At 37.7% G+C, this 17,798-nt stretch overlaps 1 protein-coding gene across 1 annotated transcript in view; it reads right to left on the bottom strand.

Moving 5' to 3' along the window:
- LOC140160807 (protein Shroom3-like) overlaps positions 1-17,798 on the bottom strand; it is a 175,098-nt gene that overhangs the window by 133,504 nt on the left and 23,796 nt on the right. Inside the window, exon 2 of the mRNA XM_072184115.1 lies at positions 11,189-11,337. Within this exon, the coding sequence (XP_072040216.1) occupies positions 11,189-11,337 (149 nt within the window). The remainder of the gene's footprint in view (positions 1-11,188; positions 11,338-17,798) is intronic.

Genomic DNA, 17,798 nt, shown 5'->3' with positions numbered 1-17,798 from the left:
TACCCCAGCCCTTAATTTGTTCGTGTTTTTCATATCAAATAATTTCAACACATTTAAAAAATGCCACTCATCCAAAACAGATTTAATTCAATTCATATTTCCTTAATCTGTGAGATGCGTTTGTGACAAGGGTTTACACAATATGAGTCAAAACATTATTTCACTATAATACCAAATAAAAATATTACAATATTAAAAGAAAGTCACTGAAAGAGAGAAAACAAATAAGAAAGAAATATATTTTATTTTTAAATTTGAAAAGAAAGTCACCCCCTTTACAAAGATCTTTTAAAATTATCTAACATGGATGCTATTAATATACAGTCTACAGCCTGACACGATATAACAAGATATGGAAGACCTATGAGCACGCGAGTTACTAGTATTATGAAGTTTAAATTAAACCAGGGAGGTAAATAATATGTTAACTGCGTGGGCTTTTGCTTTTGCCCACCCAGTAAATTATTTTGCCCATCCAGTAAATTCAACTTGCCCATTGCCCAAAAGTGCCCACACAGTAAATTATTTTGCCCACAAAACATTGGACACCATATAATAATTATCATAAAACTAGTACCATGGTGTACTTCTTTAAATCAACTTGCATTTTGAAAGTGATAAGGAAAATGCCTATTGAAAGTGATGTATCTTTTCTTAACATCTGCCAATTTATTCATTTACCATGTTTACAACTTAGAGTACGAATAATTTCGGAATAAATATCACTCGGGAGTCGGTACACAATGGTACTTTTTTTTAGGAAGCTAAAAATTAATATTATTTTGAGCAATTTTCACACAAAACCTGAAAGAATTCATTGAGCCCTATAAATTTGGATTCTTGAATGAGGCGTGATTTTAATAAACTTGAAACATTATTTGAAACTTCGCCCAGATATACATTGCTCATTTCAAGTCTATGAGCATGCACAAATAGGAATATTATCATCTTGAAAATAATTTTCTGCAATCAATCTAAACTTTAAATGTTGAAAGACATGTATACATGTTATTTTTTCATGTTACATTTTACATCTTTCGAATGTGATTCTTCATGCACGGGTCTTTATTATTTTGTGCAACATTAGGGCCTATGTTATTTACTTTAAATATAAAAATTGACAAAGTAAACATTTCAATAGAGATAGGAAATAGGCCTATATGATAATAATTCAGTGTTGACCATATATTGCCAAATACTATATGAAGAGCTCTGTTGCAAAAGCCCTTACATCCACCTCTGGCTGAAATTGAGTTATTGGCATGACATTATAGTGTGGGTAAAAATACACATTTTGGTGGTTGTTTTGATCTTCATACCACCTTCTGGAGATATCATATATTTCCGTTTGGGAAATCTTAAGGAATTTCCGGAAATCTGAACTTAAAATGAATATAAAATTTTAGGAAAATGATTTGTGATGTCTAATAGTAGGGTACCTGCAGATAATATGGGACCATTAAGGACGTTTAGCTTATGTGCATAAAAACTATAGAAGATAAGCCCAAAAGAGATTGTTATGATGAACAACCTGTCCTTTGAGATTAATAAAACAGGCAATGTTATCTTGTTTTTATGTTTGTTTGGGCGCTATGACGTCAAAATGACGTCATCGTCAAGTGTCCCATATTACCTGCATGTGCAGGTAATATGGGACACTGTGTTATCTCTATGGTGAAAATCAAAATGTTCAGAAAATCACTCTTTTGTTCTAAAAACATTTTTGTTACATGATTTTGAATGTTAAATGCAAATTTCAACAAGAAAATTCAATTTTCTAAATAGTTTTGCTTTTCGCATTGACAATGCACACAATTTCCTATGTGTCCCATATTACCTGCACCCATTCAGTTGAAAATCAGAGAAAATAATCATTTATAAAAGGAAAGTGCCACTTTTCAGTGGAATTTTACCGGCTGATAAGCTTAACCCATCACCTAAAGATCATAAAAAGTGACAAATGCACCCTCAGTACCAGAGTATTTGGATACACAATCATAAAATGTGGCGTCATTGATTTTATATCAGGCCAAAAAAAGCGACGTAAATTTTTGGGCAATTTCACTCTTTTGGCATTGATTTCCAAGAGTTTGATACACAGACTCCAAAACTGCATTTCTAGAAGCACAATTTGTAACGGGATCCGATACCCCTGGGTACGTTATAATAAATCACGCCCTCTTTGGGTCCTTTGAGTCTCCATCATGGCAGAATAGCAACTAAACCACGTCGTCTTTGCCTCCTGATTTATTGTAGTTTTATGAAGCGTTACATCACGCAACACAATTGATGTCTCTAAACACTTAACAAATCAACTTAAAGTGTGTACCTTCTCTAAGCTACTTTTTGTTAAAATGAAAACAGGTGTCCCATATTACCTGCTGTCCCATATTACCTGCACCTACCCTAGCCTTGAATGTTCTTTAACTATTATAACCAAATATAAGGAACTGTTTTTGGGTCACTATGTTTGAAAAATATCATTGTAATTAACAAAAGTTGTAGTTTCAGAAATGCTCATTTTGCCGGATTTAATTAAAAATTCATAATTAAAAAGGTAAATGAGATATTTCAATTTTTCTTTTTGATTTTGAAATCATTACTCAAGTTACATAATGTAGTGCAAACAAATGGGTACAAATTTGATTGGAAAGGTAAAAAACGATCCACTTCTATGCTTCCAAAATGTATTTGATACCCACATATGGAAGACCTATGTGCGCGCGTAAAATAACAAGTTATATGAAGTTTAAAATGAAATATATAGCCCTATATATCGCTAAACACATCATTGCAATCACTTTTTAAACATGTGCTGAACATGTTTGAGTACATTGATAGTGTTTAGAAAGAAAGACAAAAACATGCTAAAAAGACAAAGCAACTGTTTTGTTAAAATGTGGAATCAAATTAAAAGAAAGTTACTGAAAGAGAGAAAGAAATATATTATATTTTTGATTTGAAAAGAAAGTCATCTTACTTTATGTAAGAAATAGGTGCTATTATTTCTGTCGACAGCCTGACCATGCACACGGCATAAAACCGATCCACTATTAATGCTTCCAAATCTGGGTGTTTGATATACCTAGATATGGACGGATGACATGTTTGAATGCTGAAAATGTTTGAGTATTGAGGAATAGTGTTTAGAAAGAAAGACAAAAACATGCTAAAAAGACAAAGCAATGTTTTGTTAAAATGTGGAATAAAATTAAAAGAAAGTTACTGAAAGAGAGAAAGAAATATATTACATTTTTAATTTGAAAAAGAAAGTCATCTTACTTTATGTAAGAAATAGGTGCTATTATTTCTGTCGACAGCCTGACCATGCACACGGCATAAAACCGATCCACTATTAATGCTTCCAAATCTGGGTGTTTGATATACCTAGATATGGACGGATGGTGTTTGATATACCTAGATATGGACGGATGACATGTTTGAATGCTGAACATGTTTGAGTATATTGATAGTGTTTAGAAAGAAAGACAAAAACATGCTAAAAAGACAAAGCAATGTTTTGTTAAAATGTGGAATAAAATTAAAAGAAAGTTACTGAAAGAGAGAAAGAAATATATTACATTTTTTTTTTGAAAAAGAAAGTCATCTTACTTTATGTAAGAAATAGGTGCTATTATTTCTGTCGACAGCCTGACCATGCACACGGCATAAAACCGATCCACTATTAATGCTTCCAAATCTGGGTGTTTGATATACCTAGATATGGACGGATGATGTTTGATATACCTAGATATGGACGGATGACATGTTTGAAATATGCTGAACATGTTTGAGTATATTGAGGGATAGTGTTTAGAAAGAAAGACAAAAACATGCTAAAAAGACAAAGCAATGTTTTGTTAAAATGTGGAATAAAATTAAAAGAAAGTTAAAGGGGGGTAACCCTATTGGTTTTGGATATGGATTGTCTTTAAAATTACATAATAATATCAAATATCGCCTCCTTTATGCTGCTTTGTGAAAAAAGCGAGAGCATTTTCAGCGTAAATGTGAATAAATAGCCAAATTTGCAATCCAATACCTTGGTATACGTGAATTGCATTCTGGGCAGGCAATGACGAATGCTGACATGCTGTACAATGCCCGCCCCGTATTGAACGGAAAATGGGTTTTTTCGTACCGTTTCAGAAAAAAAGGAAACAAAATATAATTACCCTTGCAATATGTACATTTCAAATGAATAGAAAAAAAGTTTAGGTAAAATGGAGAGGAAAAAACCCTTCCGAGACCGGGTTTTGAACCGGTACCTCTCGGTAAAAACAAACACGCTAGTCAATTGAGCTATTTAGCACACCACGCTTACGTTGCCGCTTTCATAACTATATACGGCGCACCGTCTTGCGGTGACTGATATATCGTTCATAATTCCCTCCCAGAATTCCAAAGTATTTACCATTGTTTACAAACTGGTATACCTGTAAAAACCGCTGTGATTCATGATTTCTCCGGAAATACATCGACTTGGAGCGTCAAATTTCAGGATAGTAATGAGAAAAATAGTATCTACATGTATTATGTGATACCAAAACCTCATCAACAATGAAAAAAAATCGGGGATCATCCGATGCTGTCGATCGGGTTACGGACCTTTAATGAAAGAGAGAAATAAATATATTATATTTTTTAATTTGAAAAAGAAAGTCATCTTACTTTATGTAAGAAATAGGTGCTATTATGTCGACAGCCTGACCATGCACACGGCATAAAACCGATCCACTATTATTAATGCTTCCAAATCTGGGTGTTTGATATACCTAGATATGGACGGATGATGTGGTGCGTGTGGACAGGAAAAGAACGAGCCGCATAAAATGTTTTCAATCATTTGATTTAGCCTATAGGAGAGGGAGGCATACCATATAAACATGAAATGTAGGTCTCATCATAAATAACCAGTGGTATATAGGCCCTACCAGCCTATTAATCTATTGGAGATACTCGAAGCAGGATTGCACCCTGTTCATTACAGAATGGTCATTAGAGTGATGGAAAAGGATATGAACCATGATGGAAAGTCCTCTAGGCGCTAAAATCATGAGGGGTCTTTTAAGACCCCTATTAAAATGGGGGAATGCTTCAGTTGTTATCCCTCTATGAAATGTTTGGTCTTATTTGTGAAAGATTTTGTTGGGGGGGAGGGTAAATCTATCAGAATTGTAGGCCTTTCCGATAGTAGGAATTTAGAGACAAAAATGCAGTCCGACTTTAAACCAAAATGGGTCTTTGGTGGGTAAATAAGAACTGAACTTTGGGACTTAATTATTGCGCAAAATATGCATCATGCATATAGCACATGTACATGAAGGGGGTGGGCACTCCAACTTTGGAGGTGACGCGTTACGCGTATTTATATATGTAGGGCTGTTAAGACCCCCTTTTCACATTGTTTCAGCATCGCTGTCACCCAAAGACCCCATATTTTTTTTTACTTAACACATGCTCTGTCACCCGAAGATCCCTTATTTTTCCATTTGATCTGTCACCCAAAGACCCTTACAAGTACAAGTTCAATTTGAACAGCAACTTGATTTATCTTTTGCTGCTTATTTTGAAAAATAAAGATATTTGAAGCCATTTAGAACTAGAAAATCGATTTTCGAGGTTTCTCGTGGCGCTGTTTTGGTTCTCACCCACTGAGATTCCATTTAAAAAAAGGTTATGTTCTCACCATTTTTTACATATTGCTCTCACCGAATGCTTAAAACCATGCTCTCACCCATATTGTTTACATTAAGTGCCTACACCTAAAAAGCTATATCCATTTCAAATTGAAGTGAATCCCCGGGATTCTTCCACTCCAATGTTCAGCTGAATATCATGAGTCGATCAGAGTCAATTTGTTTCAGCCCCGGTTTCAGCTCACCCTATGACCGTTAAAGATGGTCAAGATCCTAAAATGGGTTCAGTACTAGGGTCAGATGCTAAATATTGGGTCTTTTGGAGCAGTGTTGTAACAGTAGGGTATTGGGTGCAAAAATATGCATTTTTGGGAGGAATGACGAGGAATTATGGGGTCGGGGATTGCATGAATAGTCTCATAATAAGCTATAATATTAGAGCATTAATTGCCTTTTTGGAGGAGAGCAAGAAAAATATGGTGCTGGGGGATCTTGGGAAGGGCACTAGTAAAATAATGAGGTCTCATACGGTGGGGTAAACGGGCCAAAAACAAAAAACATATAGGCCTACACACAAAAAACAAAAATATCTAGCTCAGTTGACAAAGATTGTTTGCTCGTCCATCATGTCATTTTGTTTTCTCAAAAGGACCAGCATACCAACTTGATTCGGTCTGCAACTCGGTAGGCTATTAAGGACAGAGGCGCGATCTGATGACGCTTCAGTGTTAACAATGCACTATTTTGTTTGTACATACTTCTCAAATTCAGAAATCAAATATTTAGAGTTATATTATGCAGAAGAATGAAACTCGCAAGAGTGAAAGTCCGAAAAACCACATGCGAATTCCAAAACGACTGCAACGGAAGTCTATGAACAAGTTAGGCAACTCGCTATTAAGGACAGAGGCACGATCTGACGCCTCAATTCTGGTTAACAATGCATTATTTTGTTTGTATAAACTCTTTTCTTAAATTTCTCAAATTCGGAAATCAAATATTTCATCAAGGGTGGAATGACAAAAGACCGAAAAACCACATGCGAATTACAAAACGACTGCAACGGAAGTCTATGAAAAAATAATTATGATAAAAATATTATTATAAATATATATCGGGTTTTTTTTGTATGTCATTTTTGCATGTCTATAGGCTTATACAATGCTTCCAACAATTCAATGTTTGAAATTAGATGCAATAAATTTTCTTAATGCCTATTATTTATGCTATAAGCCTATAGGCTACCGGTACCTAATAATATCATTATTTTCTAATAAATACACGCCGGCAATGATATCAGTATTTCCGACGGGGGTATCATTTTTATGATAGGCCGATATCGTAAACACCAAAGAAAGTTTGGTCAAATCACACGTGCGAAATTTTAAACTACTACAACAGAAGTCTTATTGAACAAAAATTCAAATTAAAGTACTGAAAAATGCTCTGAAAACCATGAAAACTTTGCACCTAATTATTTTGAAATTTAATGTTTACTCGCAAGTCGCGATATGCTTTATTTAATACAGACCATTGATGTGGGCCATATCCGAGAGCAACGATCCGTTCGTTGCACTTCCAACCTCTAAAATCAATAACCCATTGAATCTGCAATACTCTCATATCGATGATTTAGCCGATTTGAGAGACTCTCAAATCGATGATTTAGCCGATTTGAGAGACTCTCAGATCGATGTTTTAGCGCATCTGAGAGACTCTCAAATCAATGATTTGGCCTATTTGTGTGCTCTCCTATTTACTCTCAGATCGTGGAATTCTACCTCGTTAGCTACCTGAATAATTTCACCACTCAAAAAATTGGGGTGAATTATTTGCAAATCATGTAATTGACCAATCAGAGGCAATGTCAGATAGGCAGGTAGTGCTCAGGGGGTTAACATTACCAATACCAGCAGTAATCTGCCTTTTGATGCACTAGTGAAGAATTCAGAGTCAGCAATCAATTAGACAATCCATTCTCTTAATTTTCTCAGATATATTTGATTCAATATGAATAGGTAGCATCATTGTAATAACAACATCAAAGATACCATCAAGAAATTGCATTTCAAAATCAATGTCTAAAATGTACCCAGGGGATGATAACTGCTGCAATGTATTGTTGTGGTTTGAATGGATTGGGATAAATACTTGAACCCATTGTTATCTGAATACAGTTATATTATAATGAATAGGCCACTTTTAAGAAGAGCACTTCACTTTTGAAATCAAAGAGCCTCTGACAAAAAAAATTGCTATCAAATTTTGTTTACATCCATCATGCAGATATAGTGTAATAGACCTTTACAAACCGAGTCATTCCGATAAAACCCGAAGCATGAAATAATTTCCCCTATTATGCCACAAGCATAAAAGTACCTCTTCAGCATCACATGTACAGTGCAAAGTTCCGATGTGTTACAGGCATCATAAACTGCGATGAACTTTCGAACCAAATAGCTGAGGTGTTGGCTCAATATGCTAGGAAAATATTTAAACCGATGACCGCAAAAGGGGTACTGTAATTCATGACATTTCTTGTACGCCAGTTTGGGTACAATTTTGACCCCCTAGCTTACTGAATAAATAGCGCGGTTTTCCCAACTTTTCCGATCTTGATATGAAATGGTCTATTAGAGCAGCGAAGGGGCTCGAGTCCTGTAAGTCATGATCTAATCCCCCAACCCCCGGCCCCTGGCACCGCATTTCCTAACTGCCCCCTCATATATGAAACTTCAGTTACATCACTGTATAAGTGCTAAACAATTGCTGAGCTTCTAACAGCCGGCAGAGGGTGGGTACTCAGTACGAGTGACCATACGGAGATCGAAAACATTTGGTATATCAATGACCCCTTTTTCTAAGTCAATTCAAAATTTGCCAAAGATATAGGCGAAAAAATGTACAAACTCCTGCAATGGGTGCAGATTCCTTGGGAAAATTGGTGCAGCAATCGGTCTACTTTCCGATTCTCAGCTGCACCTTACTAGCCCCCCCCCCTCCAGCTCCAACAATTTCAGACATCTTTTATGATAAATATTCACAACTTGACAAATTCACGGAATGGCTTCTGTACCAGGGCTCAAGTATAATGTTTACAGCTTTTGTTCTGCACAACATGACAATCGTTTGAATTAATTAGAATTGCATCTGCATAACCACTATCATTAAATTAAACACTGAGTGAAGGAAAAAAACATATTTTATTATGTGCTTTGCAAGGAATTTTTTTACATAAATCTTTCATAAAACTCTTCTCGGCTCTACTTTAAGCCCAGCTGATGGTAATTCTATGCAGGAAATTCAATAACAACTCACCTGGGCAGGTAAGCATTGTTACCATAGCAACTAGACTCAATTGTAATTTACCAGGTTGGGATCTCTGGCTGGGAGAGCGGCCAACATCCATGTAATTATAGATATTGAGGATATTCATGTACTCGGCTGCTCAGTGCCAGAAGTGAGTAAGTGCAATGGCTGCCCTGTGAACATTTGGCAATTTACACACAGTGTATTGTACTCATCTACACATGGCAGCTACATATGGCAGCTATTGCACTTGCAGCTATTGCACTTACTCACTTCTGGCATTGAGCAGTCATACTGTGCTCAAACACAATGTTACTTGCCTTTTTGAATTATTTTGAATTATTATAATGTTAGTTTTAAATATAATTACATGAATGAAAAGAGGTAAAAAAAATTTTTTTTGTATATTTCAATAAACACGTACATGTATATTGTGTGTTATGTCATCAACTCAGGGTATCAAGCAAAATTTCAAACATCAGATTTCAGCCATTTATCAACTTATTTATAAACATCCTAAAAGATATGTTTGTTTTGGAGAACCAATAAGACTTAACAGAAAATATCTTTAGATGTGACAGTATGTGCTTGTCAAATTGACCCCCTTGTTTGAAGTCGAATATACCCTATGATTCCCCGTTTTTTAGATCCCCTTTTTTCAAAATTGTATACCCAATGACCCCTTTCTTAATTTTTTTACCCCTTTTTTTAAAACAACATTTAATACTGAATTACCGATAGGCCCTACTTTCCGATGCTGGTAGGCAAATTTTCAACTTTTTCACAATTAGAAATTTGTTCACTTCTTCAGCTCAGATGCTGTGTGCCTGCTGGCTGACATTGGCGGTAGTGGAGTCACATGATCGATCATGTGATATTGATCCACGTAACTCCTCTTTGTTTGCCGATTTACAGTATTTACCACTAAACACAAAAGGTCTGATAACACCAGGATCTGTGATAAGCCCATGATAATGTTTGCAAATTGTGACTTCCAACACTGCAAGTTATCTTCAGAACAAATGTAACAAGTTTGATCAACTTTATGTTCCCTCTGACAAGTTACCTAGCAACACTATTAGAGGCACTCTTGATAAAATAGCTATGAGAATGAGGCATAGTAATTTTACTAAAGATACCATCTTCTGCTAAGGGAACAAACCAAAATTTTGATGACGTCCTACAAACTGTATTATATCACTCATACATAAATTCTAGACAGTTCATTGGTTGATTACCATTTGCTATTTTTACCATCACCCACTCTGTGTGATAGTCTTTACCATCATGTGCTTTGCCGTAGTGCGCCTGCGCCAAGCCGTGCGCTGACTCTTGGACTCGCCGATTTAGTTATGGGGTGGGTCCCAAAACATGGTGTTATGTTGATGAAAAAATGTATTTCCTACCTTAAATAGTATTTTAGTAATAGAATTTATGCATGAGTGATATAAAACAAATATTAACTGTCTTAAATTTGTGTAATGGTTGAAATATAATCACTCGGTGAAAGATGGATTGTTCCATTCCACTCGCCCTTCCGGCTCGTGGAATGGAACAATCCATCTTTCACCTCGTGATTATATTTCGACCATCACACTCATAGACAGTTAATATTTGTATAACATCAGCTGCCAGCTCCCTATTACACCTGGGTACCCATTAGGAGGCTGACCCCTCCCTCCCTCCATCCCTATAGTCTTTTACAAACATAATTATATCTTTGAAACCTCGTCTACCCTAACGAAAGGACTTTCGTTTCTAGCATGTCATCAAACCTGTTCCGTAAAGTGAGCTTTTTAGCATAGATCACAAGGAAATCAATAGGTGGGTAACTGGATGAGCAACATGAAGCCATTTTACTCTTTCTGAAGTTAACACATTTCTGAATGATGTTTGGTTGAGCTCAGTAAAAGAACACAACAAATTACATTTTTTTTTTTGCAATAGGCTGCTCCACATTCTGTTAATTTTGTCCGCCAAAAGGATGATCATAACATGACCATAGGCTACACAGCATGATCAGTAGTAGTAGGGTGCGGAAAAGGCACGTCGCAAGTGGGGCACCCATGGACGCTCCACTTTTTGGCACTTGTTTGCACTTTTTTCAGCTTCACTCACTCCGCTTTCCGGGACCGTAACTTCGGGCACTGCATTTTTTGTTACCTTGCTACACACTTGGTGCAGAAATCTTTGGACATACCATATTTCCCTTTAATATTTGCATGATTACGGGCACTTACCTGATAACTGAAAGATGTAAGGTATTAAAGGCACTCTTAACAAGTTGAATAGCTTCATGGTGAGAGTCGCATTGCACTTCATTGACAGCAAGAATCTGATCATCACATTGCAGATTTCCAGATTGGTAAGCTTTCCCTCCAGGTTCAATCTAAAAGAATAAACAATTCAATCATTTTTAGTATCACTTGTTGATCTGATCATGATCTGATGATATTTAAGGTGGTACTACACCCCCTGATAAATTTTGTGACTAATTTTGCATTCTATCTCAAAAAATAACTACACACTGGTAACAAAAAAGTTATATGTATATTATAGGGGCAAGGAATCTAATTACTTCACTAAAATTTCAGTGATTCAAGACAAGCGGTTCATTATATATGTTAAGAAATGAGGTACATTCTAGCGGCATCATGCTCGTTCGACATATTCACCAGGCTACATACTGTGGCTAACTCTGAGTATGCATACATGAAGAATATACCCATTTTTTCTGGTATTCCCACCTTATTCCCACACTAAAAAACACATAAATAGTCATTCAGTTTCCTATACTGCAACATAAGGGACCACTCACAAACACTTGTTAGGGGGCCTGATGCAAAAAGGGGGGCCTGAAAATTTTTACCCTCCTAAGGGGGGAGCCCTGAAAAAATGACCACAAATTTTCCTGGGAAAATTGAGTTTATATGCTTTTCTATGGGGTTGACCCATAATTTTGTCAAAATGGGGGGCCTGAAATTTTTGAGGTCTATAAAGGGGGACCCCTGCATCAGCCCCCCCCCCCACAAGTGTTTGTGAATGGTCCATAACTTGCAGACAAACAAGAATGAGGCTCCAAATTCATGACATTTATACTGTTGACACAAAACATACTATATCAACAGTTCATGACAGTTAATTGATGCAGAAAAAGTACATGCAACCATTCATTCCACAAAATGATGCTACAAAACGCTACCTTTATTTTATTGAATAATTCCCACACTATCAGATCGCAGAACTATGTTTTCTAAATAAATACGAGTTGCTCTGGACTACAAGTATTAACTATTATGTGATAATTTACACAATATTACTTGTTCATCACCAAACGGGCAAAAAAAATGTATTAGTAATTTGTTGTTGCACGTGTCACTAACAATGACATTTGCACTTTCTGTGTCTGTGAACAAATTGCTTGCATTTTTAACAGAAGAGCAAGCAATTTAGTCTCCATGTGTAAAGACGAGTGGGGTGACAGGAGCCATACACTATGGACCACAATAGCCTCATCCTAATGGCATAGTTCAATAACCTCAATTAAACCATCATAGCACAAAATTTGACCTCAAGTTGCAGAGTATGAGTTTTTGTACCCAAATTTTCACAGGTCATTCAATGAATGTACAAATATATTGGGGTTAAAGAACTGTGCCGCTGATGAGAATGTTATGGATCCTGGTGATATTATTCCAGTTATAGCCATTTAACTACAAACTGCAGTTGATAATATTCCTAAATACAAACTGAAGTGTACTTCTTAAATATTAATACATTAATATTAATGGAAATGAGTCGAGGAAGACAATAATTACCTAGCTGGGGGGTTTTCAACCCCCCCGAGCTAGGTACTGTTTTGCTATCGGATCTTTACCTAGCTGGGGTTTACAACCCCCAAGCTAGGTACTGTTTTATATCCGTTTTTCTTTATTTAGCTGGGGGTTTTCAACCCCGAGCTAGGTACTGTTTTGCTATCGATCTTTACCTAGCTGGGGGTTTACACCCCAGCTAGGTACTGTAATGCTATCCGATCTTTCTTCTTTCTTCTTTCTGGCAATAAATTTCAAAATGCTTCTCCTCCTACATGTTACACCCTACAGTTACGTAACTTGCACATATGTATCGGCTATATCCAGTGCCCATAGGGTCTAAACAGAATTGGGGTAAATAGTCATTAAGGGGCATTTCCGTATTTAACCAAATACCTTCAAAATGCTTCTCCTGCCACATATTATATAGTACAATGATGTCATTTGCATATATGCATCGGCTATACCCCACGCCTAGAACTTGCTTACAGAATTGGGGTCAAAGGTCATTAAAGGGCAAAATCTTACAATTGCATTATCTGAACATCTGTAAGGGTATGGGGCTCAAACTCGGTGACAACAAATCTCATGACCAGGGGAACAATTTGCACGGGTCAGGTCAAAGGTCATACAGAGGTCAAATTTTATAAATGAATTTCCTGGACATCTGTAAGGGATACGGGGCTCAGACTTGGTGACAACAAACTTAATGATCAGGGGGACATTTTGGAACACTTTGCAGGGGTCAGGTCAAAGGTTATATGGGGTCAAATCTTATAATTTCATTTTCTGGATATCTGTAAGGGGTATGTGGCCCAAACTCTGTGACAACAAATCTCATGATCAGGGGAACATTTTGCAGGGGTCAGGTCAAAGGTCATGCAGAGGTCAAATCTTATAAATGTAATATTTGGACATCTGTAAGGAATACAGGACTCAAACTCGGTGACAACAAACCTCATGACCAGGGGAACATTTTTGGAACATTTTGCAGGGGTCAAATACCTCCACAACACCAACACGCCCCAGCTAGGTTTGTGGTCTATGACCACCATTTGCCACTAGTTCTTCTTTCCTTCTTCTTCTTTCTGGCAATAAATTTCAAAATGCTTCTCCTCCTGCATGTTACACCCTACAATTACGCCACTTGCACATATGTATCGGCTATATCCAGCGCCCATAAGGTCTAAACAGAATTGGGGTAAATGGCCATTAAGGGGGCATTTCCTGTTTTTAACCAAATACCTTCAAAATGCTTCTTCTGCCACATATTATATAGTACAATGATGTCATTTGCATATATGCATCGGCTATACCCCACGCCTAGAACTTGCATACAGAATTGGGGTCAAAGGTCATTAAAGGGGCAAGATCTTACAATTGCATTATCCGGACATCTGTAAGGGGTATGGGGCTCAAACTCGGTGACAACAAATCTCATGACCGGGGAACAATTTGCACGGTCAGGTCAAAGGTCATGCAGAGGTCAAATTTTAGAAATGAATTTCCTGGACATCTGTAAGGGGTACGGGGCTCAGACTTGGTGATAACAACCTTAATGATCAGGGGGACATTTTGGAACACTTTGCAGGAGTCAGGTCAAAGGTTATCTGGGGTCAAATTTTATAACTTAATTTTCTGGATATCTGTAAGGGTTATGGGGCCCAAACTCTGTGACAACATATCTCATAATCAGGAGAACATTTTGCAGGGGTCAGGTCAAAGGTCATGCAGAGGTCAAATCGCATAAATGTATTTTCTGGACATCTGTAAGGGGTAATGGGGCTCAAATTTGGTGACAACAAACTTGATGACCAGGGGAACATATTTGGAACATTTTGCAGGGTCAGGTCAAAGGTCATCTGGGGTCAAATATCAAAATTGCACTTTCTGGACATCTGTAAGGAATACGGGACTCAAACTCGGTGACAACAAACCTCATGACCAGGGGAACATTTTTGGAACATTTTGCAGGGGTCAGATACCTCCACAATACCAACTAGAGCTACTGTGGCTCACGAGCCACGAATGTCAGGCGATGACTTCTGATTGACCTCATTTGACCTTTGACCTCGGGTAAACGTGAGTTGACTACTCATGCTATCTGAAATCAAGGATAATTTGCATCACATTTAAGCCCAATCGGGCCTATTTTAACATTTGACCTCATTTGACCTTTCCTGTCCTGTAACCTTGGATGACCTTTACGGTTTTATACTCCCCAAGTGTCAGGGATCATGGCGCAAGTTGTTACAGCCTGATCGGAGCAATATTTAATTTGACCTGACCTTTGACCTCAGATGACCTTTATGATTTCATACTCCCCAAGTGTCGAGGATCATTTTCCCTAAGTTACAGCCCAATCGGAGCAACTTAAAATTTGACCTGACCTTTGACCTCACACGACCTTTGCGGTTTTATACTCCCCAATTGTCAGGGATCATTTTTTCCAAGTTACAGCCCGATCGAGCAACTTTAAATTTGACCTGACCTTTGACCTCGCATGACCTTTGTGGTTTCATACTCCCCAATTGTCAGGGATCATTTTCCCCGACTTACAGCCTAATTGGAGCAACTTCAAATTGACCTGACCTTTGACCTCACATGACATTTGCGGTTTCATACTCCCCAATTGTCAGGGATCATTTTTTCCAAGTTACAGCCCGATCGGAGCAACTTTAAATTTGACCTGACCTTTGACCTCGCATGACCTTTGTGGTTTCATACTCCCCAATTGTCAGGGATCATTTTCCAGAAGTTACAGCACTATCGGAGCAACTTTAAATTTGACCTGACCTTTGACCTCACATGACCTTTGCGGTTACATACTCCCCAAGTGTCAGGGATCATTTCCCCAGAGTTACTGCCCCATCGAGCAGCTGTAACATTTGACCTTGGATGACCATAGCTGATGTTTCATGATCCCCTTATGATTATTATATATAAGTTTTAGCCCAATCGGACAAATTTCAAAATTTGCCCCCCCCCACAAACCCGAGTACTGGTATTCACCATTATTGCTATATAGCATTTACCATATAGCCTTAGTGTGTATGTATTGATTTTCATAAATGCATCATGGGAAGGAATATAATTTGACCACCATCCCCACCGCACAAGCAACTATATAGCATTTATCACATACCTTTAGTGTGTATTTTCATAAATGCATCTTGGGATAGCATCATTTCCAAACCATTAGTGTGTATTTTCATAAATGCATCATGGGATAGCATAATTTCCAAACCTAACAACTCTTACCTCTTATTATCAAAATAGCAGCACAATATTTACTGTTAATTTTCCTGGAAACTTAAAACCACACCAGTAGACATGCCCAAGCATGCAACGAAACTATATGCTTATCTCTTGTTATCAAATAGCTGTTTCCCTGCACAAGGTTGCTGCCTCTAATGATAGCTGCTTCATTACATTTCACGCAAATATTTTCACAAATGACCCTATTAAGCCTTACATGAACTTTGACCCCAATCTGTGGTACAACTTATTTGAAGCTTGGGCCAGCGGTTCTTGCTGACCATGTTTGGTGGTCATAGCATGTCATTTAAAGGAGCAGTAGCATTTTTAAGATTTTCACAAAATGACCCCTAATAACCCTTACATGACCTTTGACCCCTATCTGTGTAGAAGTTATATTTAGCTTGGGTCAGTGCTTCTTGTGGCCAAGTTTGATCAACATTGGTCCAAGCGTCTGGCACTAGTAGCAATTTTTGGTTCTACTAAAGAAGAAAGAAAGAAGAAGATTTAGGAGCTTCACAGTATATCAGGCGGATAAATCCGCCTGACATAACATGCCCCAGCTAGGTTTGTGGTCTATGACCACCATTTGCCACTAGTTCTTCTTCTTTCTGGCAATAAATTTCAAAATGCTTCTCCTCCTACATGTTACACCCTACAATTACGCAACTTGCACATATGTATTGGCTATATCCAGTGCCCATAGTGTCTAAACAGAATTGGGGTAAATGGTCATTAAGGGGGCATTTCCTGTATTTAACCAAATACCTTCAAAATGCTTCTTCTGCCACATATTATATAGTACAATGATGTCATTTGCATATATGCATCGGCTATACCCCACGCCAAGAACTTGCATACAGAATTGGGGTCAAAGGTCATTAAAGGGGCAAAATCTTACAATTGCATTATCTGGACATCTGTAAGGGGTATGGGGCTCAAACCCGGTGACAACAAATCTCATGACCAGGGGAACAATTTGCACGGGTCAGGTCAAAGATCATGCAGAGGTCAAATTTTAGAAATGAATTTCCTGGACATCTGTAAGGGGTACGGGGCTCGGACTTGGTGACAACAAACTTAATGATCAGGGGGACATTTTGGAACACTTTGCAGGGGTCAGGTCAAAGGTTATCTGGGGTCAAATCTTATAATTTCATTTTCTGGATATCTGTAAAGGGTATGGGGCCCAAACTCCGTGACAACAAATCTCATGATCAGGGGAAAATTTTGCAGGGGTCAGGCCAAAGGCCATGCAGAGGTCAAATCTTATAAATGTATTTTCTGGACTTGGTGACAACAAACTTGATGACCAGGGGAACATATTTGGAACATGCAGGGGTCAGGTCAAAGGTCATCTGGGGTCAAATCTCAAAATTGCATTTTCTGGACATATGTAAGGAATACGGGACTCCAACTCGGTGACAACAAACCTCATGACCAGGGGAACATTTTTTGAACATTTTGCAGGGGTCAGATACCTCCACAACACCAACACGCCCAGCTAGGTTTGTGGTCTATGACCACCATTTGCCACTAGTTACCTAGCTGGGGGGGTTTTCAACCCCCGAGCTAGGTACTGTTTTGCTATCGGATCTTTCTTCTTTCCTGCTTCTTCTTCTTTCTGGCAATAAATTTGAAAATGCTTCTCCTCCTGCATGTTACACCCTACAATTACGTAACTTGCACATATGTATTGGCTATATCCAGCGCCCACAGGGTCTAAACAGAATTGGGGTAAATGGTCATTAAGGGGGCATTTCCTGTATTTAACCAAATA

The sequence above is a fragment of the Amphiura filiformis genome, chromosome 9 (genome assembly GCF_039555335.1).
Source record: "Amphiura filiformis chromosome 9, Afil_fr2py, whole genome shotgun sequence".
NCBI lineage: Eukaryota > Metazoa > Echinodermata > Ophiuroidea > Amphilepidida > Amphiuridae > Amphiura > Amphiura filiformis.
This window is presented reverse-complemented; position numbering and strand designations above follow the sequence as displayed.